Raw genomic sequence first — 24,429 nt, 5'->3', positions numbered from 1 at the left:
GTAGAAGTAAAAGTATTGCAAATTGAAAATACTCCAGTCAAGTAAAAAGCTCAAAAGAAAAATGACTGAATTACAGTACTTGAGTACATAACGAGAGGTCCTCAGTTATGAGCTACAAAGACATAATGAGAGGTCCTCAGTTATGAGCTACAAAGACATAACAGGAGGTTCTCAGTTATGAGCTACAAAGACATAACGGGAGGTTCTCAGTTATATATGAGCTACAAAGACATAACGGGAGATCCTCAGTTATGAGCTACAAAGACATAACAGGAGGTTCTCAGTTATGAGCTACAAAGACATAACGGGAGGTCCTCAGTTATGAGCTACAAAGACATAACAGGAGGTTCTCAGTTATGAGCTACAAAGACATAACGGGAGATCCTCAGTTATGAGCTACAAAGACATAACAGGAGGTTCTCAGTTATGAGCTACAAAGACATAACGGGAGGTCCTCAGTTATGAGCTACAAAGACAACGGGAGGTCCTCAGTTATGAGCTACAAAGACATAACGGGAGGTTCTCAGTTATATATGAGCTACAAAGACATAACGGGAGGTTCTCAGTTATATATGAGCTACAAAGACATAACGGGATGTCCTCAGTTATGAGCTACAAAGACATAAAGGGAGGTCCTCAGTTATGAGCTACAAAGACATAACGGGATGTCCTCAGTTATATATGAGCTACAAAGACATAACGGGATGTCCTCAGTTATATATGAGCTACAAAGACATAACGAGAGGTCCTCAGTTATGAGCTACAAAGACATAACGAGAGGTCCTCAGTTATGAGCTACAAAGACATAACGGGATGTCCTCAGTTATATATGAGCTACAAAGACATAACGGGATGTCCTCAGTTATATATGAGCTACAAAGACATAACGAGAGGTCCTCAGTTATGAGCTACAAATACATAACGAGAGGTCCTCAGTTATGAGCTACAAACGAGAGGTCCTCCAGGGGGTGGCAGTGAGTTTGTCAGGATGAGCTGCCTGGTCAGGATAATGTTAGGAGAAACACTGTAGTGTACATCATCATAATAATAATAATAATAATAATAATAATAATGATAATAATGATAATAATAATAGTGTCAGGTAGTGGAGACGTTGTGTTAGACAGACATTGATGCATTGTTGTTGTTCTACTTCCTACAGAGTTGGTGGAGAAGATCGGTTCAATTCTCATCTCATTAAAGGATGTGAGTATCTGTCAATATTAACATTTTATACATAGTTTTTTTTAGGGCAGATTCACACCTACTGTATAGTTTGGTAGACTCTGTGCGATTCAGGGGTGTAGTTGCAACATTGTTGCATTTTTTTTTTCATTTGGTTTTCTTTCACATTGTACTTTGTCAAGCACACCAAACATTGCTAACAAATGTCACATAGTTGAAATGGGACCTTGTTTATTGGACATCAAGAAACTCACCGTCATTGTCTTGTCTTCCATGGGACAGTAACTATGAAGCTGGATTTAGGGGTTAATGAGGTAACTTCAGGTGAAGCCCTGTTTCAGTTACAAGTTAGTCGTTCACTTCTTACCGGGTACATCACCATGGTAACATGCTGCATGCAACAGATCAACACATACTACCGTCTACTGACCAATCAATTCTCTTTGGATTACTGTGGAGCTCGGTGCGCAGTACAGTTAACAGCCAATAGAGGGAGAGAGTTATCTCTGTCAGCTTGCTGAGCTGTGGATCAAAGACATTTCATTGTGCTTTTGTATCCATGTCGTCCTACAAGCAGAGATTGATTGAAGGTTATTTGTTGTAGCCTAAGATATGAAACAAATTAATGATAACAACGGGTTATAATTTGCTTCTTTCTCACTGCTCGTCATTACATATGCAACACTTAATCATTCATCTAATTGAGTTTAATAACAGGATTACATTTTGTATATGGCAGTGGTGTTAAACTCTTTTTGCTTTTCAGCAATCAAACTAAAACAGTTCGGCCTAACTGTTGTCTGTTTTATTGAAGTGACACACTATGCGTTCACAGTCACAACGCTTGATTTGCGTGTGTGTTGGTCAAAAAAGGTGGTCATACACCGTAGCGACGCCCCTGGCTGAGAGCTTAAGTCAGTCAATAGAATTATGTGGGAGTTTAGAATGACAGAAACCCACTCATTCACTTGTTCACACATTGTGAGCTTGTAGATCGTCTATTTCAAAATAGTAAAAATAGCCAATCTACAAACTCACAATGTGTTGCATAGTGACGAGTTGTGAGCTTGTAAATTGCCTATATTTCAAACATGGCAACATTAGCCGATCTACAAGCTCAAAACCCCTCACATCATGACACCTGAGCTTCTGCGTCAGCTATACTTAATAAAATGCTGATCCATATCTTTCCAAATAGTAGCCCGGGCGATTTGGACCCCAGGCGTTTAAAAGAACCAGGCGGCTATTTGCAACAGGCTTTTATTTACTTATTTATTTATACCATTATTTGGTTACAGTTCCTGTCCAGCATGTTGTTTAGTGCAACATTACTTTATAAGGCATACCGGTAATGTAAACATATTACAAGCATATAACTAAACAACAACTTATACTGTAGTACTTTAAACAAGAGGTACGGTAGCCAAGGCATCAACATGCCAGTAGTTACAAGATACTGTCTGTAAACAAGAGGTAAAAAGATCAACATGTAGTGCAAATGTTGTATACGGTAATACTGTAATAAATAAATAAACTATAAATCAAAGCTACGATACACCCCTACCTTAAATTAGTTGATAAAGAGGGTCCTGATCAGAGGGTCCTGATCCAGGGCGTCCCAGGTTCTCAGGACCCAGTGGACCAGGAGGCGTGAGAAGAGGTTCTCAGGTTCCCTGACTTGTTGAAGGACTATGTCTGTATCACCATCCAGGTGTCGTAGACGTCATGGAGGTGAACTTTGAAGGGACCGTTCCTCACCTCGTCAGGGGGCTGAAGGTACTTGGTTCAACCTCCAGGTATTAAAGCCATTGTAACGTTGTACTCCTTCTTCAGCTCTGCCTTCGTGGCCACGCTGATATGGCAGCGGTACGAGTCCCATGCGAGCAGCCTTCGTCCAACCACCTTCTGGACCATTCCTTCTTCAGGTTGTTGTTGAACCATCCATTCTTTGAGGAAGTTATCACGGCCCGGGGATGCTCTGCTTAGCCTTTACATCACGGACGGCCGCCTTAAACACGATGAAAGGCATCAGCTTTATCCCGTCCGCTTTGGCTGCCAGAGCCACCATGATGCACGCTTTCTCGTGACCGCTGGTCTTGAGTGAGACGGTGCGTTGACTGTACTGGCATCCACCATGTCAAACCAGACAGCTGTTTCATCCATGCGATGATATTCTTTGCATTGATCTTCTTGCTCTCTATCTGGCGACCGGGGAAGATGATAAGTTTACAATCTTCTCAATGGGAGCGTCTTTCTGAGCAACAGTTGTTCTCCTCCTGAGAGTAAAATTGTAACGTCAGAGCAATCTAATAAGCCACCCGGTAGGCGACCCAAACTATCTCTCTTGTCACTCGCCGTGGAGTACAACTCCTTCACCTTCCCTCGAATCCTTGTCCAGGAGGCTCTGAGGTTTACTTTTAGAGAGGGCGCATGCGCACGCAGCGACCAGCAGCGCGAGTGTAGTTTGGTTTGTTGTTGTGTGTTTTTCTGTCGTTCTATGTCTTTTTTGTCCATGCTGACAACGGAGCCTGTGGTGCATCATTAAGTACATAATTGAGTCAACTTTCTGACAACTTCCCCCCAGTGTGGCTCGTATTTAGCCTAGATCTGGGGGACACGGTCGCCGACAGGAGATACAGAGACCTGCTAACGGCTAACGGCTAGCCGCTAAACTAGTCGGAGCTAGGCTAACAGAGGGAACTTTCTTCTCACAGAGCCTGAACTCTCTAGCCCTAGAGCAGGAACACTCTGTCGGATCGGACCTGGCCTGGATAGAGCCATGGATCTACTCGCCCTGCTTTCGGCGTTACTGGTGTTTCAGCTTACATGGAGCCTGGGACACTCACTGCTGTCTCCCAATCGGCCAGCTCGAACCCAATACACCACAGAACAGCTACTTCGCTGGAGCAACATTCAGGAGTCACCCGTGGACCTGATCCGGCCGAACCCTGCTGAACTACTGACACCCTGCGACCCTTCCGGAGCCCATTGGACGGGAAAACGGGTCAGAAAGCGTGGAAGAAGAGGAGGCACTCGCCTGAGGAAGACACAGCCCCTTTCCCGCATTCCGCTACCTTCCATCATCCTCTCCAACGCGCAGTCCCTCCGGAATAAAACCGATGAACTGCACGCCCTAACCCGCTGCAACCACGACTTCAGGGATTCCTGCATTCTAGCCTTCACGGAATCTTGGCTATCCGAACGTGACTTGGCCACCGATCTGGAGATCGATGGCTTCGGAACACCCTTTCGTTTGGACCGGGACGCCTCAGTTACGGGCAAGTCAACTGGTGGGGGGGTATGTTTGTATGTTAATGAGCGTTGGTGCAATGTTAAATCTGTCATTGTTAGAGAGAGTTTGTGTACCCCTGACGTTGAACTGCTCTCTGTCTCTCTGCGGCCAGCGTATATGCCGAGGGAGTTCCCACAGATATTTATTACAGTCGTTTATAAACATCCAAAAGCTAATGAGGCTAGCGCCTGTGAGCAGATTTTCAGGGTTGTACAGAAACTACAACTAATCTCCCCTGACGCACCAAATCTCATCCTTGGTGACATGAACCATGTGTCCCTGAAAAAGACTCTCAGAGACTTCCATCAATACGTAACATTAGACGTAACAAAACCTTAGACATGTGTTTTGGTAATGTCAAGGACGCATACAAATCTGTACCCCTCCCGCCCCTGCGGGCTTTCGTGCATTACTGTGTGCACCTTTTTCCCGTTTACCGCACTGCTCTAAAACGTGGTAAAGTGCAGAGCATCCGCATTAAGAACTGGAATGATAACAACTCCTGTGAGACCCTCCGGGGCCTCCTTGAGAGCACAGACTGGGACATGTTCTCTGAGTCCTCTGCCGACATCAATGAACTGACGGATGTTGTTACTAGCTGGTCTTTGTATTGTGAGAACATTGTTATTCCTGAGAAAACCATCAAAGTGTACCCAAACTCTAAACCATGGGTATCTAACTCCCTTAGATCTCTTTTGCAGAAGAAGAATAAGGCCTTTAAGGAGGGAAACACAGTAGAACTGAGAAGTATACAAAAAGAAATTAAAAGAGAGGTATGGGCTAGTAAAACGATCTACAAGGAAAAAATCGAGCCAACTTAGAACAAATAACCTGGGCTCTGCCTGGGATGGTATGAAAACCATAACAGGGCTGAAAGAAAATGGCAGGAAAAAGGTCATATTAGCCAATTACAACTGTGACCAGCAACTGGATCAGAGCCTCAATGATTTCTATGTTAGATTCGACAATAGGAATAGACTTCTGTCTGCCCCCCCCCCCCTCCAGATCTTTCTTTGACGAGCAGGATGTGATCAACTGCTTCAAAAAATGCAACCCTCGTAAAAGTTCAGGCCCGGACCACATCGGTGGCCGCTTGCTAAATACCTGTGCTGAACAATTAGGTCCCATTTTTAATTATATTTTTAAACTATCTCTTAGCCAGCAGAGAGTACCCTCCCTTTGGAAACGGTCCACTGTTGTACCCGTAGCCAAGAACAGCAAACCTAAAACACTTAACGATTTCAGACCCGTGGCTCTTACTTCCCTGGTCATGAAACAGTTCGAGAGGCTCATCAAGTCAGAGCTTGTGGCTAAAACTTAGAGCCTTCTAGACCCTTTTCAGTTTGCTTATAGGGAAAGCAGAGGTGTCCAGGACGCAACTGCCACTCTTCTCAACCTAGTTCTTAAGCATCTCGAGGGCAGTAAAAAGCATGCCAGGTTGCTTTTTGTTGATTTCTCTTCAGCGTTCAATACGATCCAGCCCCATGTTCTGGCTGAGAAATTAATCAGGGTAGACCCATGCCTGGTGGGCTGGATCCTTGACTTCCTAACTAACAGATCCCAATGTGTAAGGGTGAATGAGACAATGTCTAGCCTTCTGTCCACTTCAACTGGTTCGCCACAGGGCTGTGTTCTTTCCGCTTTCTTGTTTATTTTGTACACGGATGACTGTCGCAGTAATCACGACAACTGTTTTATCATAAAATACGCGGATGACTCAGTCATTGTCAGCCTTCTCGACAATGACGAGGTCGGACATGTGACTTCTTGTCCTGCTGTAGTGACACGTTCCTTGAATTGAACATCTCAAAAACAAAAGAGCTCTGTATTGACTTCAGACGTGGTCCCCATCCCACCCAGAACACCGATATCTGTGGCCAGCCGGTGGAAATCGTACCCAGTTACAAATACCTGGGCACGATTATTGACAGCAAACTGAAATTTGATGTAAACACTGACATGCTGTGTAAGAAGGGACAGCAACGCCTTTTCTGCCTAAGGAAATTAGCCAGATTTAATGTTGACAGAGACTTGATGAAACTGTTTTACAGTGCTTATGTACACTCTGTTATCTCCTTCTCTATCATCTGTTGGTATGGTAACCTCGCCATTAAGGATACAAATTCTTTAGGAAGGATAGTGAAAACTGCCTCCAAAATCACTGGCATTCAACTGGAGAGCCTCGACCCCTTCTATAGCAGACAACTGCTCTTGAAGACCAGGTCCATTCGACAAGATAGTGCACACCCACTCGAGCCAGAGTATAGGCTGTTGCCATCTGGCCGTTGTCTGAGTGCCCCTGGTGTCAAAAACAATAGATACAAGCACTCATTTGTTCCGCCTCAATTCGGGCAATCAATGTTGCCAGGGACCGATAGAGGATAATGTTACTGATGGTGATGATGAAACAAGCACTTTATGCAGGCACCTTATATTTCTGAATGTAGCCCTTTATTATCTCTTGCACTTTACTGTGATGATGATGATGATGATGAAACAAGCACTTTATGCCGGCACTTTATAATTCCTATTTTATCTCTTGCACTAGATGCGCCCAGACCTATGTTTTTATGCTATGGTGTTTCATGTCTGCTGTTGTCCTGTACTGTCTGTATGTTTTAAACCACTACTCTGGCTGTAAACCTAATTGCCCTTCTGGGACAACCTTGAACCTTGAACCTTGCTCCTCACTCACTTTCTTCATCCCTCCACCTGAAAAGCGATGCCATTCAAAGACATTCGCGTCAGCCTGAAAAGTCATTTAATTTGTCTCTAAAGCGCTTCAGATCCATGTTAAACTGTCTGGCAGCTGCTTCTCCAGAGCGCTGTTCCGCATATTTCACCACTGCTGGTTTGAACTTCAAATCGAACTTCCCTCTTAAGTTGACATTTTCATCCCTCTCATTTTCATCTAGTATTCTCCTCATTCTCCTCCATGTTGCTTTCAAAATCCACCTGTCCTTCTCTCACGTACGCCATGCTTTGTATTACTACTACTCCTTCTGTTTTGGAGTTATCCACGTACCTTGAGGCCCGATTTAAGGTATATTTGTGAGCCGAAAATAGCAGACCTACAAGCTCACAACGCGTCAAGGCTCGCCACGTTGTGAGCTTGTAGATCTCCTATATTTTGAACAACATGAATAGGCAATCTACAAGCTCACAATTTGTGTATCCATATTTTATATGTTGGCTATTTAAATATAGCAGATCTACAAGTTCACAGCGCATCACTTCGTGTTACGCTGTGAGCTTGTAGATCTGCTATTTTTGTTAAGTTTTGAAAAATCTTGAAAATGTTTGGAAACAACAATAATTGTGATGAGTTTTTTAACAAATCTTCTCTTCTGGGGGTCCCTGGCACCTTGACACTAAAAGCTAGAATTACTGCTTTATAAAAGCATTAAAATAGTTAAATAATGATTATTTAAAGGGGTAGTTCACCCCCCAAATAACTTTTTTTCTATTGATTACTCACCCCATGGAGCCTTGAATTCATGGATATTTTTTTGTTTTTGTCGCATTCCTTCCTTTATTATTTGATTATAATAAATGTAGCCCCATTGATTCCGGTAGGAGACACAAATGCATTTGTGTCTCCTACCGGAATCAATGGGGACACATTTATTATAATCAAATTATTGGCTTAGGAATGTGACAAAAACAAAAAAATATCTATGAATTCAAGGCTCCAGATGGTCAGTAATCAATAGAAAAAAAGTTATTTTGGGGGTGAACTACCCCTTTAAAGAACGTTTCTTCTACGGCCTCAACAACCAGTTTCACTTCACGTGTGTGTGTGTGTGTGTGTGTGTGTGTGTGTGTGTGTGTGCGTGCGTACATGTCAGTGGTGGAAAGTATTTCCAATTTTCTATACTTTTACTTCTACTCCACTACACCTCAGAGGCAAATATTGTACTTTTACTGCACTACAATTATATGAAAACTTAAGTTACTTTGTAGATTTAGATTATTATTACAAAACATACATTAACCCCCTCCAGCCCTATATACATTTCAGCCATTTGAAAATAGCAGATCTACAAGCTCACAATGTGTGTGTGCGTGTGTACATTTGTGCTTGTCTGTTTGTGTGTGTGTGTGTGTGTGCAGGTGTGTGCGTGTGTACGTTTGTGCATGTTTGTGTGCTTGTGTCTTTGTGTGTGTGTGTGCCATTAAGTGAATGATGTTTTTAATGTTTACTGTGTTGTTTTTCTCATCAGATTTCCATCCTCTCACACTGGACACAAACACAGCATACAGTGACCTCTCTCTGTCTGAGAACAACGGGAAGGTGACATATGATGGACAGGTTCATCAGCATCCTCCTCATCCTGATAGGTTTGATGGACAGCCACAGGTTCTGTGTTCAGAGGGTCTGACTGGACGCTGTTACTGGGAGGTAGAGTGGGGGGGGCGTGAAGGGGTTTCTATAGCAGTGACTGACAGAGGAATCAGCAGGAAAGGACGTGGTGGTGACTGTCAGCTTGGATACAATGACATGTCCTGGAGTCTGTTCTGTAGTGGAGAACAGTTAGGTAACATTTACACTTTCAGACACAATAGTAAGCACACTGACCTCCCTGTCAGTCCCTCTGGCTCCAACAGAGTAGCAGTGTATCTAGACTGTTCTGCAGGGACTCTGTCATTCTATAAAATATCAGAGGACAGTCTGACACACCTGTACACCTTCAGGGACACATTCCCTGAACCGCTCTATGCTGGGTTCTGGGTTTTCCCCTCCTCCTCCTCCTCAGTGTTTCTGTGTGAGCAGAGATAGAGTCTCTATGTGAGGGTGACATCAGGTCGTCATGGTTACTCAACATGTCTGAGTGAGTCCAGGTTGTCAGGTTACCACAAGTACTTCAATCTGTAAATCAGTGTTTCACATCTTAAAATCACATTTTAATAATAAGAAAAATAGCAGATCTACAAGCTCACAACGCGTCGCAGCTTGTAGATCTGCAACTGCATCAACTGATTGGGACCCCCTGGAACCCCTGGGGGTCCCCAGACCACACTTTGAGAACCACTGATCTAGACACTGTTTCTCAACATCAGGTCCGGGGCCCACTATGGGTCCATATGGACCCTTACAGGTTCTCAAACCTTTTCAAGTCAAGGACCCCCAGATTAATATGTATTTGGGCTGCGGACCCCCATCTGAAAATGTGTTGTGCCAGGGACCCCTATCTGAAAATGTGTTGTGCCAGGGACCCCCATCTGAAAATGTGTTGTGCCAGGGACCCCTATCTGAAAATGTGTTTTGCCAGGGACCCCCATCTGAAAATGTGTTGTGCCAGGGACCCCTATCTGAAAATGTGTTGTGCCAGGGACCCCCATCTGAAAATGTGTTGTGCCAGGGACCCCTATCTGAAAATGTGTTGTGCCAGGGACCCCCATCTGAAAATGTGTTGTGCCAGGGACCCCCATCTGAAAATGTGTTGTACCAGGGACCCCTATCTGAAAATGTGTTGTACCAGGGACCCCCATCTGAAAATGTGTTGTGCCAGGGACCCCTATCTGAAAATGTGTTGTGCCAGGGACCCCCATCTGAAAATGTGTTGTGCCAGGGACCCCTATCTGAAAATGTGTTGTGCCAGGGACCCCCATCTGAAAATGTGTTGTGCCAGGGACCCCCATCTGAAAATGTGTTGTACCAGGGACCCCTATCTGAAAATGTGTTGTACCAGGGACCCCCATCTGAAAATGTGTTGTGCCAGGGACCCCATCTGAAAATGTGTTGTGCCAGGGACCCCTATCTGAAAATGTGTTGTGCCAGGGACCCCCAGAAGAGAAGATTTGTTTTCCAAAAAAATCACAATTATTCTAAATGTTCCAAACTTTTATTTTTTTTTGGCACTTTGTGCCGCGCTGTGAGCTTGTAGATCTGCTGTTTTTGAGTAGCCAACGCATAACATTATAAAGTGGTTAAAATGATTGTGATGCTATGTTAACTACTTTAGCTGGGGACCCCCTGGAACCTTCATAATGTTTCATTTCATGTGTTATTGTACAATCATTAAAGATTACATCATCTTCTCAGAGAGAGAGATTATTGTAAGGTCATTTGTAGAAGTAAACTGTAATTGTTTAATAAATGTTTTTGAAAGTCTGTCGTTGTTCCTGCGTAATAATATTAGGACATTATTTCTGTTGCATGCAGTGGTGGAAAGTAACTAAGTACATATACTCAAGTACTGTATATATTTTTTACAGTTTTACTTCTTCTCCTCTACATCTCAAAGGCAGATATTTTTACTCCACTATTATTTGAACACTTTAGTTACTATTTACTTTGTAGATTTTGTTTATTATAACACAACCACTTCAGACCTATATATATATATATACTTTGGCAATTTGAAAATAGCAGATCTACAAGCTCACAACGTGTCGCAAAGTTGTGAGCTTGTAGATCTGCTATTTTCAAAGGATTTTATACGTTTGAAAACTTGTGAAACGGGACCTTCAGCATAATGAGTACTTTTACTTTCGGTACTTTAAGTGCATTTTGATGCCAATAGTAAATTTTGAATACCAAACTTTTACTTACAGAGTATTTCTACTTTTTACTTAAGTAAAACGTGTGAGTACTTCTTCCATCACTGGGCAAATATTGTACTTTTACTCCTGAAACCATCTGACTCTGTACTTGGTCTGCTCTTTTTTACCTTCTAAACCGTTGGCAAAAATATCTGATCTACCAGCTCACAACACACTGACGCATTGTGAGCTTGTAGATCTGCTAACGTTCAACCCAGAATATGGTATATGGATGCTAGGGTTCAAGTGGTTCATGTAAAAAAAATCACACATAGATTTGGCGGACCCCCTGTAGTAACTCTGAGGACCCCCTAGGGGTCATGGACCCCTGTAGTAACTCTGAGGACCCCCTAGGGGTCATGGACCCCCTGTAGTAACTCTGACTCTGAGGACCCCCTAGGGATCTCGGACCCCCTGAGGACCCCCTAGGGGTCCTGGGCCCCCTTGTTGAAGACCCATGCTATAATGTGATGTATTATTTAGTCTGTGTTAAATAAACATAGAATTCAAACAGAAGTCTTTCTCTATAGTTATGTATTCATCTAAAGTGAGCTTGATTAAAGGGATAGTTCACCCCAAAATGACTTTTTGTCTCCGCCAGGCCGAAGGCATGGTGAGAGAGTATGTTGTATCCCCCGTCCGTCCGTCCGTCCGTCTGTGTGTGTGTGTGTGTGTGTCCGTCTGTGAACAGCTAATCTCCCGCACCGTTGGCTTGATCGCAGCTAAACTGTGCACACACACTCCCTGGATGCCAATTCAGAACCTCTGCCCCAAATATTTCACATGGGCCTGTTATAGCGCCACCAGGAGGCCGATTTGTGCAAAACATTACAAATACAACAGTACAAATCGGTACACATTATCTCTATAGTCATGTGATCAACACGGATCTGTCCGATTTTCCATATTCCATCCTAATTGGCTAAGATTGCCTTCCAAAGTTTGCAGGATTGCTTTGTTTTGAACAAAATGCCTCAAATCATGAACACAGCATGCAATTTCCTTGAAATTTCGCACGCACATTCCCACTAGGCCGAGGAAGAAATGCCACCCTTTTCACATTGGCCTGTTATAGCGCCACCAGCAGGTCTAATTTAGCAACACACATTTTTGGAACAAAATGCCTCAAATCATGAATGCAGTGTCCGATTGCCGTGAAAGGCCTAAGAAGAAATGGCACCCTTTTCACATTGGCCTATTATAGCGCCACCAGGAGGCCAAAATAACTCACCTGACCTGGTGGAGACCTGTGCTCCGAGGAGCACTTTTTCTAGTTTTCTATGTATTAGTCTCACCATGGAGACTTGAATTCATGGATATGTTGTAGTTTTTGTCTCATTCCTTAAACAATAATTTGATGACCAGCAGCGGTTCCGGTAGGAGACACAAAGAGTCTCCTTTGTGTCTCCTACCGGAACCGCTGCCTACCGGTCTGCTGGTCATCAAATTATTGTCTTAGGAATGAGACAAAAACTAAAACATATCCATGAATTCAAGTGTCCATTGTGAGACTAATCCATAGGAAAAAAGTATTTTTTTTTGTGTGTGAACTATCCGTTTAATACCTGGGGGAAACATCCTGAATACAGGTTATTGTCAGACAGTCTCTATAGAAAGTAGACAGTGAGTGAATGCAGGTTATTGTCAGACAGTCTCTATAGAAAGTAGACAGTGAGTGAATGCAGGTTATTGTCAGACAGTCTCTATAGAAAGTAGACAGTGAGTGAATGCAGGTTATTGTCAGACAGTCTCTATAGAAAGTAGACAGTGAGTGAATGCAGGTTATTGTCAGACAGTATCTATAGAAAGTAGACAGTGAGTGAATGCAGGTTATTGTCAGACAGTCTCTATAGAAAGTAGACAGTGAGTGAATAAAGGTTATTGTCAGACAGTCTCTATAGAAAGTAGACAGTGAATGAAATAAGGTTATTGTCAGACAGTCTCTATAGAAAGTAGACAGTGTGTGAATGCAGGTTATTGTCAGACAGTCTCTATAGAAAGTAGACAGTGAGTGAATACAGGTTATTGTCAGACAGTCCCTATAGAAAGTAGACAGTGAGTTAATACAGGTTATTGTCAGACAGTCCCTATAGAAAGTAGACAGTGAGTGAATGCAGGTTAATGTCAGACACTCCCTATAGAAAGTAGACAGTGAGTGAATACAGGTTATTGTCAGACACTCCCTAATCAGGCTGGAGGCGGGCTCTTTAAAATCCCCAGGTAACCCCGCCCCCTCCCCCCCACACCTGTTCCAAACAGACACACAGGTGTTTGATACAAACTCCTTCATGTCTGGAAGTAAAACAGTGAAAATAACAACTTATAACATAACTTTCCCCTCATGGAGGTAGAGTAGAGTTGTCAGGGAGTGAAAACTGCTGAGTCACATGAGTGACAGATGGAAGAGAAGTGTTTTGTTTCCAACTGATGGATTCTCCATTCGGGTGAGTTAGCATACCTGCAGCTAGCCGCTTAGCATTAACCCCTTCAGCCCCAGCATCCATATTCTGAGGGGAACATTAGACAGAAATAGACACACTGATGAAGTCAGTTTGACCCTGGTATCACTGACACACTGATGAAGTGAAGTAGAAGACGGACGGCTCAAGGTAGGAACCTTTTGTCTTTGCTGCTGCTGCTGCTTATGTTGTACACTGTGTGTGTGTGTGTGTGTGTGTGTGTGTGTGTGTGTGTGTGTGTGTGTGTGTGTGTGTGTGTGTACTAATGTGTTGCATTGTTGTCATGTTGTGACTCAATGACTGTATAACCGTTCCTAAATTATATTGTTCTGAGGCAGAATAAACCATGCTTCACTGGTGTAGTTCACGAGGGCTCTTTATTGTAACCCCATGTAGACAACAACGTGAAAAACTGCAACATAAAACAAATAATATATTTTTAAACAATAAATTATAAACATCATGAAATATAAATGTCCATGTTGACAATCATACTGTCTTTTTAAATGTCCATGAATGAATTGTCCGTGTTGATGAATTAATTGTTTGTCCATATTCACAATGAAATGTCCATTTTCACATAAACATAAACACATCCAATACAACAACAATGATGACATTTTACACAAAGATAACACATAACAAAAAACATACCGTGTGTGCCTTCTGCATACACAGCGTTTGCGGTCAATGTCTTGCTTCAAACCCAAAGCTTCGTCCTCATACTCTGTTAGAATTCTTCCAACACTCCCAAATATCTCTTCAGCTGCTGCAGTTATTCGTTGATTGACCAAGGACTTCAGCATTTGTAGTAAAGCCATTCCTCAAAGCTACAAGCAACAAGAGAAGAGAGAAGTTCAGCTTTCAACAACTTGCAGATATTCAAGTGTCACCAAACAATACAAGAGCCCTGTTAAATACTCACTGAAGGTGTTTCTGCTGGCCCAATCAGAGAGAGAGAAGGGTGGGAGGGGGGTCATATTAACATAAGACAGAACATCGACAATAGCTGGTTAACTGCCTAAACATAAGCCCTTCAAGTCTCTGCAGGTCTGAATGTAAGTCCACCCCCTCTCATGCAAAGCACAAAATAATGTATAAAGCAACAACACATAAAGATCCATGTACATATAATAATGGTTGTCTACACCATTAGGCTTTGGTGGTTGAAAACCACAGGTAGATTTAATGACATTGTGCAATGATAAACCATTTTTGGAAAGTCAATCTAAATATTTTCTAAAATACGCTTTTTGATAACTCAGTCTTTTGCCGATCAGTTGGTAGAGTGCCTGACCCCTGATTATGGCACAAACATTACATGTATTAATTCACACTGGCAGTGTCAACAACCAAATGCCAAAGCACTTATTCCCCAAACAACATTATAGCAATGTGTACTATTCGAATAATGAGCTATACCATTAAGGCTATTTTGTTTTTTTCCCCACTTGATTTTAGTCACCAAAGTAACCTTTGCTTATCCCTCTTTACATGAAGTTACAGTAGTTGTACATGTAGTTACAGTCAAGTTACTAGTATGTGAAATGAAGCTGTGCTTGTTCCTGTATTGTTCACAGTCATAATGGGTTAAGTACAATATTCCAGAATTAAAGGAGATAAACAAGTAATTTGTTTTAAAGTGTTTTCTAATGATATAGCACGCATAATGTATCTGTAGTTGAGAAACTTTTATTTGATAGAACAACACATGTATTTACAAAACACCTCTATGAACCATGGATCAAACTAATTGATTAAATATGTATCATGATCATTAATCCACAACCAGATGGAGTTAGTTTCTGCTGCTGGACTGATGTTTATGGGCAGGCCATAACCTCTGCATAATGTTGTGTTCTTCCATAACCCTATACTGTATTTTATACTCTGGCACATCTGACTTGTTGTGGGATGGAATTGATAACACAATGACACAATCATAACTCTACTCTCTGACAGGGAGATGATTGATTGATGTACTTTATTTAGTAAGACATGAGAACAACAGTACATGGAAGTACAAAATCACAATACAACGTCTACTAAACTGGAAGGCTCATAAAGTTTAAAATGAGATCCCCACTCATACAGTAAGAGACATATATACACACTACTATACTGAACGTCATACAATCAGCTTACAGGTTACTGGTATGAAAAGTGAAACATATGTAAAAGAGGAAAAAAATGAAACGTTTGGTGGTGGGGGGGGGGTAGGTTAAGACTTTGACAGGGGCCATTTTCGAATTTCAGCCTCCTGAAGGTGTATCTTTAGGGCAGTTTTGAAAGTGAGAAGGGGTTTACACTCCTTTTGGTAGGGCATTCCACATTTTTGTTGAATAGCATGAGAACAAGTTCATTTCCTTTGTTGAGCCAAATCTGGGTTGAACGTGATCCGTGGAGCTACCTCTGGTGTTATGATCGTGGACTTCATTTACGTTTTGGAAGTATTTTGACAAATACAGGGGGATCCCAATGTTGTGCCGAATCTTGTAGACCAGGCCCATAGCAAGTTTCTGTACTCTGTCTTCAACCCTGAGCATCCAACCCTAGCAAAGTGAGCAAGGGTTGTGGAACTGTGTGAATATAAACCATTCACACAGGGAAGATGAACAAGTACAAATAATATTGAAATAAGATTGAAATGAATGAACAAAGCCCAATCCTGGAACATTCTGTTCACCACAGGTGGTGATTGAAAAATATATTAAAGCCTGACATACCAAAGACAAATCCAACAAATACAAGCCTCATTATCAACTATACTATATCAACAAAAGGCTAGAATGTAGGCTATGACACTCTCAAAACAATTGTCTCATCCGAGCCCATATTCCATCAATGCTAATTCAGATCACACCTGTACACACTGCTCAATGGCAATGCAAATATAACTTTTAGGCTGTTACTGCTCATAAACCCTTTCAATGCTAACTGAACCATTATCACATCAATATTTAGCTATTTGGTAATGAAAAACACCTATCTTGTGTCCAGGCTACAAAGGGCAATTAGAAGCCTGTTGTGAGGGTCAATGCAGAGATATTGACACAATGTGAACTTTCCCATTTTTTGCAAATGTTGCATTCATTCATTGTAATTGCTCTGTATAATTCTGTTTTGGAATTAATAAAAGTCTCAAATTGAAATTGGTCAGAGATTGCAGCTCTGCTATTTTCACTACTTTTGTGTGACACTCTTGTATGAGGAAGCAGGGCATTATTTTACAACAAAACATAAAATCGTAATATAGACATACCTGGTTTCTGCCTGACAGCTACAATATCATATGAAAAGTGTATGAGGTGATAAATTGATGTTGCTGTGAGACATAGAGAAGAGATAAATCATTTTACATGAAACAGCGTGATGTTACATAGTACTTTTGTGTGACACTCTTGTATGAGGAAGCTGGGCATTATTGTACAACAAAACATAAACATGCTTTAGACATACCCGGTGTCTGCCTGACTGCGACAATATGATATGATGATATATGATATGAAAAGTGTATGAGGTGATTTGGTGTTGCTGTGAGAAATGGAGAAGAGATCAATATTTTTTTATGTGAAACAGCCAGGTGTTACATAGTGGATACATTTCAATCACATAATCTGATGAAAATCTATTCATTGGCAGGACATTTGTAGTAAAGCCATTCCTCAAAGCTACAAGCAACAAGAGAAGTGTATTTTATGCATCTTTGGGGGGGAAAAGTTTCTCTTCTGAAGTATAGGTGAAGAATTCAATTATGTATTTGTTGCTCTGGTAATTATTTTGTACTTGATATGATAGGGGTGAGGGGGTTTGTCTTGTTAAGACTTGCAGGTACTTGAACTATTGTTCAGTTTCTGACTATTGTTGGTCTGTCCCCGCTCCCTCTCTTTCTCTCTCTGACTGGGTCATCAGATTGATAGTATCGGGGTGAGGTCATCACCTTCTGAGAGAGACAATGTGATCACTATAGAATATACAGTGATCAAATTGTCTATAATTCATTTGTCATGTCTATGTTGACAGTATGGGTGGATGTCTGATTATTGGTGGGGATACTCATGTATTGATATTTGGAACATTGATCCATCTAATGAATTGCCAAAGGAAGCTTTTGATAACACAGTCTTTTCCCTATCAGTCGGTAGAGTGCCTGACCCCTGATTATGGCACAAACATTACATGTTTTAATTCACACTGGCAGTGTCAACAACCAAATGTCAAAGCACTTATTCCTCAAACAACACTATAGAAATTAGAATAATGAGATATACCATTAACCTGCATTTGTTTGCTTTTGACATCAAAGTAACCATTGCTTATCCCCCTATAGCTTTACATGTAGTTACAGTTTAGGTACTATATTGTAAAATGAAGCTGTGCTTGTTCCTGTATTAATCACAGATGTAAATATTCCTGAAGTAATTTGAAAACTTTTCTGAAATGATATAGCACACATGAAGTATAATAGTTGAGAAACTTTTATTTGAAAGAACAAAACATTTACGTACAAAACACCTCAATGAAGACACAGCAATTATGTAGAATCGGGCCATGGATATAACTACTCGATCAAATATGTATCATGATCGTTGTTTTCCTTAAAATTTAGAGTAGCGAATTTATGTTTCACCCCTTTTTCTCCCCAATTTAGTCTTTATGCCCCCCCACAGTGTGTTATCACTGCTGTTGTATCCTACTGATGTATCACCTGCCAGTGAGGAGCCCCACCGGGAGGATGTACTCGTCCTACTCCTCCCGCCCAACACTCCCCGCTGACAGGTGTACAGAGTACGTACAATGAACAATATCACCCCCCCCCCCCCCCCCGCGCCCGGCTTCCCTCTCCCGAACACGGGACAATTGTGTTCGCATAGACGCTCGACAAAGCCACGGTATCATATGTCAACACCACAGTTGTTCATATTGTTCTTCCAGTGACCTATGAACTGCAGGTAATAACAAGGCATAAATCAATACAAAAAAATATATATATAAAGTCCATCATAATAAATGTATGCATTCAAATTCATTGGAGAAAAAAATGACAGGGTTATATGATTCAACTCTTTGAAAAGATAACCCCTGTATCCTAGCATCAGTCTACAATATCCTGTCAATAATAATAATCTATACATTGAAACTCTAGGATATCAGATCAACAATGAACCTAGATTATGTTTCCAAATTTAAAATTGTGTTCAAGGAAAAAAAAAGCCTAAGTAACAAAAACATGAGACAAACTAGAAAAAGTGCTCCTCGGAGCAAAGGTCTCCGCCAGGTCAGGTACGTTATTTTGGCCTCCTGGTGGTGCTATAATAGGCCAATGTGAAAGGGGTGTCATTTCTTCTTAGGCTTTTCACGGGCAATCAGACACTGCATTCATGATTTGAGGCTTTTGTTCCAAAAGTGTGTGTTTGCTAAGATTAGACCTGCTGGTGGCACTATAGAGACACACGGGGACTACAAATTTCACGCCCACTTTTGAGACAGCGCCGCTACTCGAGGTCCGTTAGAACGATGAACAGCAGCTGCCAATGCATTCCCTATGAGAGGATATGAAAGTTAGCCTACTTTTAAAATTATCCTGCATTAACTGAAGACGATATTGATTTAAATAAAAATATGTTTCCAAATGTATGGAGTGTCTTTGTCAACATATCTTCTTGTTTTCTTAATAGTTGATGTGTTTCACATTTAATTTGCCACTTTAACGAGTTACCCATAATGCTAACGCAGCAGAGGGTAGACAGCAGACGGGCATTTCAGTGACATCACTGTCTTTACGAGCGCCGAGTGCCGACCAGTGGCGTACCCACTGTAGAGGCAGGAGAGGCGGTCGCCTGCCCAACTAAGATCTCGCCTCCCCAAAAAAAAAAAAAAAAACCCCGAAAATGTGTCATTGCGTGCTTAATGTCCTCAAAGTCACGCATCCAACAAGCTCTGCACTTTCGCCAGTTTTCTGGGTATTGAAAACCTCAAGGGATGCGTCCGTGACGTATATACCATGCGACCACTTAAACTCTGGATCTCCGATGCTAGCGGTTTTGACATACTGATGGAGTATATTATAGTATATTGTGGGTAGTATATCGAGATGAAAGATATGGGACATTAAAAAGGACAAATTAAACAAATGGGACAGATTATTAGAACACAACAAAAATCGCTACAGCCTCAGTAGTTAACCAGTGAAATGACGGTATTTTACAATGCCTCTCATAGAGATTGCATTGAGAGCTGCAGTTCATCGTTCTAACGGACCCGAGTGTCAAAAGTGGGAGTGGATTTGTAGGCCTTCCGCTTCCGGCCGTGTGTCTCTATAACATGCCAATGTGAAAAGGGCGCCATTTCTTCCTCGGCCTAGTGGGAATGTGCGTGTGAAATTTCACGGAAATCGCAAGCTGCGTTCATGATTTGAGGCATTTTGTTCAAAACGGACCAATCCTGCAAACTTTGGAAGGCAACCTTAGCCAATGAGGATGGAATATGGAAAATGGGACAGATCCGTGTTGATCACATGACTATAGAGATAATGTGTACCGATTTGCATGACGTTTGGATAAAATCTGTAGGAGTAAATGGGTTTTGCACAAATTGGCCTCCTGGTGGCGCTATGTGAAAAATTTGGGGTAGAGGTTCTGAATTGGCATCCAGTGTGTGTGCACAGTTTCGGAGCGAGCGGGCCAACGGTGTCGGAGATTAGCTGTTCACAGACGGACACACGGACGGACTAACACACGGACGGGGGGTAAAACATACTCTCTCGCCATGCCTTCGGCCTGGCGGAGACAATAACCAAGGCCTGTGCATGTCATATCTAGGTCAGTCTCTAGCATCAACCGGACAGAAGTGTCAGGAAAGGAAAAAGGTATAAATTCATATCATTTGTCTTTGTGTGATATGTGTCAACTCAGATAGCTTCCCCGAATAACACAATACTTTTCAACCTGCAGATTCTAACAGTCCTCATGTGCCTTTTTTAGTACAACCTTTTGACTAAAGCCTTTGTCACAAACTGCACAAGTAAATGGCTTATTCCCTGTATGAGTCATCATGTGTATTTTTAGTCCACCCTTTAGCCAAAAGGCTAAAGGGTGCACCCTTTTGGCTTTTCCACAAACTCTACAAGTAAATGGCTTTTCCCCTGTATGACTCATCATGTGTTGTTTTAGATTACAAATTTGAACAAAGCCTTTACGACAAACTTTGCAAGTAAATTGATTTTCCCCTGTATGACTCATCATGTGTTGTTTGAGATTACAATTTTGAACAAAGCCTTTACCACTTTGCAAGTAAATAGCTTTTTCCCTATATGACTCAACGCGTGTATTTTAAGTTCAACCGTTTGACCAAAGCCTTTGTTACACACTGTACAAGTAAAGGGCTTTTCCCCAGTATGAATCTTCATGTGTCGTTTTAGAACACCACTTTGACCAAAGCCTTTGTTAAACACAGTACAAGTAAATGGCTTTTCCCCAGTATGAATCTTCATGTGTTGTTCTAGATGACATCTTTGAACAAAGCCTTTACCACAAACTTGCAAGTAAATGGTTTATCTCCCATATGAATCATTGTGTGCACCTTCAGATTTCCCTTTTGACTAAAATGTTGGCCACACTCTGTACAGCTAAAACTGTGACTTGACAGGTGATCAAAGACCAATTTGTACTTGATGGATATTGAAAAAAAATCTCTGTTCTGAAGTATATAGGTGAAGTATTCAATTATCTATTTGTAGCTCTGGTAACTATTTTGTACTTGGTATGAGATGGGGGTGGATTTGTTTTGTTAAGACTTGCAGGTACTTGAACTATTGTTCAGTTTCTGAGTATTGTTGGTCTGTCCCCCCTTCCTCCCCTCTTTCTGTCTCTGATTGGGTCATCAGATGGATAGTATCGGGTGAGGTCATCGCCCTCTGAGAGAAACAATTTTGTTCACTATAGAATATACATTGATCAAATTGTCAACACTGGCATCATAGATAGAACATTGACCGAAGACGAGTCGGAGAAACCCTCAACAACTGACAGAGGTCTGGTGTGTGACTTCAAACAGCTGAAGCTGGAGAAAGACTCGCTGAAAAACTGGGATTTGTTCTACAAGCGAAACGCCACAAATTTCTTCAAGGACAGACACTGCACCACCAGGGAGTTTGAAGAGCTCAAGGCCTGTCGACAGTTTGAGTCCCAGCGGCTGGTGTTGCTGGAAGCAGGCTGTGGGGTAGGAAACTGTATCTTCCCCCTCCTGGGAGAGGATCTCAATGTATTTGTTTACGCCTGTGACTTCTCACCACGAGCTGTGGACTTTGTCAAGCAAAATCCATTGTACAGCCCTGAGCGGTGCTGTGCCTTCCAGTGTGACCTGACCCACAATGATTTGTGGGACAATGTGCCAGAGGGCGGCGTGGACGTGGTTACACTTATCTTTGTCCTGTCAGCCATCCACCCTGAGAAGATGAAGCAGGCTCTGGAGAACGTCTGCAAGGTGTTAAAGCCAGGAGGTATTGTCCTGTTCAGAGACTATGGCCTTAATGATCACACCATGCTTCGCTTTAAAGCTGGCAGCAAGCTGGGCGACAACTTCTATGTCCGACAGGACGGTACTAGGTCCTACTTCTTCTCTAAAGAGCTCCTGGCTGGGTTGTTTGAGGTGGCGGGCTTCAACTGTGTGGTCAATGACTATGTCCTCAGAGAAACCATCAATTCAATTCAATTTTATTAAAGTGTCAAATCACAACAAGTTGTCTCAAGACACTTTACATGTGGAGAAGAGACCCGACAATCCCACCCTGAGCAAGCAATTTTGCGACAGAGGCAACGAAAAACTCCCTCTTAACTGGAAGAAACGTCAGGCAGACCCTTGGCTCTAGGGTGGCGGCCTTCTGCCTCGACCGTGTCGGGGGAAAGAAGAGAGAGAGAGGGAGAGACAGAGGAGAGACAGAAAGAGATACAGTACAAGTAGTAACAATAACAATAGTAGCAAATATAATATAATAGTGTAAGATAGTATATGATAATATAATATAGTACAGCAATAATGTGTATGCAGTATATAATGGTATAATATAAGAATGTTAAGATCATATACAGTATAGTGTAGTGGTATAGTGTAATGTAGTAGAAATCCATGGTCGTGCTCCATGGAGAGGCCCGGTCCGCAGTCACAGTCTTGAGCCGCAGCTGGGGGTCCATAGTGACAGTCCATAGTGACAGTCCATGGGACTGCGACGTGGGAGACAAAAGAAACTCCGGGGAGCGGGTCCCCGGGCGTAGAATTAGTGGCAGGCCTTACTAGAACGTGAATCCGTACAGGGTTAATTACAATTGTACCAATGCGACACAAACCCACACAACCAAAAGGGAGGGCAAGAAGAGAGAGGACGAGAGGAGAGAGGAGAAAGGGGGGGTGGGGGGTGGGGAGGGAGAGGGGAGAGAGGATGACTAGGGGAGAACGGGGTAAGATGAACCACTTTTTACTTATGTTGACCTCTAGGCAAGGACAAATGAGATGGAAGTAAAATCTAAGCATCTACTAAAACTTCAAGATGTCTTCCATCAATTGAAATAATGAGTGTGCATCTATGACAAATGGTTGTAAAAACATGGGCTCTCAAAAAAAAGTGGTCATATGGTTCAATTTGCCCCAGGTAAGGGGTAAGTTGATCCTAGTCAAGGGGTAAATTTACCCATATGATATTTTAGTAGTTTAAACTTGAACAAATAATGTATTCACGTATCAACAATAATTTAATAACACATTTCCCTTTTGCAAATGGTCTTATTTATGTTCTTAATGGTATGTAAACAATATAAAACTAATTAAATAATGTTTGTTATTCAGAACCTTTTAATATTTGCAATTGTTAATACAATATTGAAAACTTCTCTTAAATGAGTGTATTCATCCAAATGAAAGGTCATACAGCATAATTTGAGAAGAAAAGACATAATAAAAAATATGAATGGTGATTCATATTAGGATAATTGGCTCAATTTACCCCAAGGCATTTGGTTCATCTTGCCCCATGGCCACCATTTTGACAAATCTGGCTAGCTTAATGCTTCAGGCTAAGCTTTAGTTAAATGATTCACATGGTTTCATACATAAGAATATCACCAACATGCATGATATATAAGTTTAGGCCTGGGTACATTTGCTTTAAAATAAACATCATTATACCAGAAAAGTAAAAATGTAACTTTGACCAGCACAAAACACTTTTTTATGTAAAAATATGCTTACCACAGTGCCCATGTGTGTCTCCCCTTCACTGCCAGGTAGAAATGATGGGTGTGTCCTGATTTTAAGGTCACATGACCACTCATGTGTATAGTTTTAAAGATACAGGGGGTGGTTCAACTTACCCGGTGGCTCATCTTACCCCGTTCTCCCCTATAGGGTGACTGAGTCTATACACTTCGGCTATAGGCTTTATAGTTTATAGGTTTTTAATTTAGTAATTTAGTCTTAAATATACAGAGTGTGTCTGCTTCACGGACTGAGACTGGGAGAAGGTTCCACAGCTGAGGTGCCTGAAACTTAAATACTCTGCCTCCTGTTCTAGCTTTTTGGGGGTTTCCTGGAGCCGTAAGCATTTTTTCATACTGTGGACGCAATGGTGTTCTGGCTGGTTTATAGGGCTCAATGAGTTCTTTGAGATATACTGGTGCCTGTCCATTGAGAGCCTTGTATGTGAGGAGGAGAACTTTAAACTCTATTTTGTATTTAACCGGGAGCCAGTGCAAAGAGGCCAATGAAGGAGTGATATGAACAATCACAATCACAATATCAACAAAAAAGAGGGCTCATGTATCCCCAGAGTATTCCTCCAGAGCAAATTCACCAAGCCTGGGCAATCACGGAGCTCCTGATGTTCCTATAGGGAACGGGCAAAAGGCGGAGTCAGGCCCAGAATGAAGTAGTTCCGGTTGCCATTTTACATGCTCA

General features: G+C 41.9%; 1 protein-coding gene across 1 annotated transcript in view; it reads left to right on the top strand.

Moving 5' to 3' along the window:
• LOC308082035 (NACHT, LRR and PYD domains-containing protein 3-like) overlaps positions 1 to 24,353 on the top strand; it is a gene marked incomplete at its 3' end in the record, with an annotated part of 74,618 nt that extends 50,265 nt beyond the window's left edge. The window contains exons 9-12 of the mRNA XM_080423646.1: positions 1,163 to 1,206; positions 8,701 to 9,015; positions 21,464 to 22,179; positions 24,270 to 24,353. Of these exons, the coding sequence (XP_080279772.1) occupies positions 1,163 to 1,206; positions 8,701 to 9,015; positions 21,464 to 22,179; positions 24,270 to 24,353 (1,159 nt within the window). The remainder of the gene's footprint in view (positions 1 to 1,162; positions 1,207 to 8,700; positions 9,016 to 21,463; positions 22,180 to 24,269) is intronic.
• Positions 24,354 to 24,429: the final 76 nt, after the last annotated feature.

This window comes from Gymnoscopelus braueri (genome assembly GCF_963280865.1).
Source record: "Gymnoscopelus braueri genome assembly, chromosome: 3".
In the NCBI taxonomy this organism is placed as follows: Eukaryota; Metazoa; Chordata; class Actinopteri; order Myctophiformes; family Myctophidae; genus Gymnoscopelus; species Gymnoscopelus braueri.
Note: the sequence above shows the minus strand (reverse complement) of the source record. Positions and strands in the feature narration are given on the sequence as shown.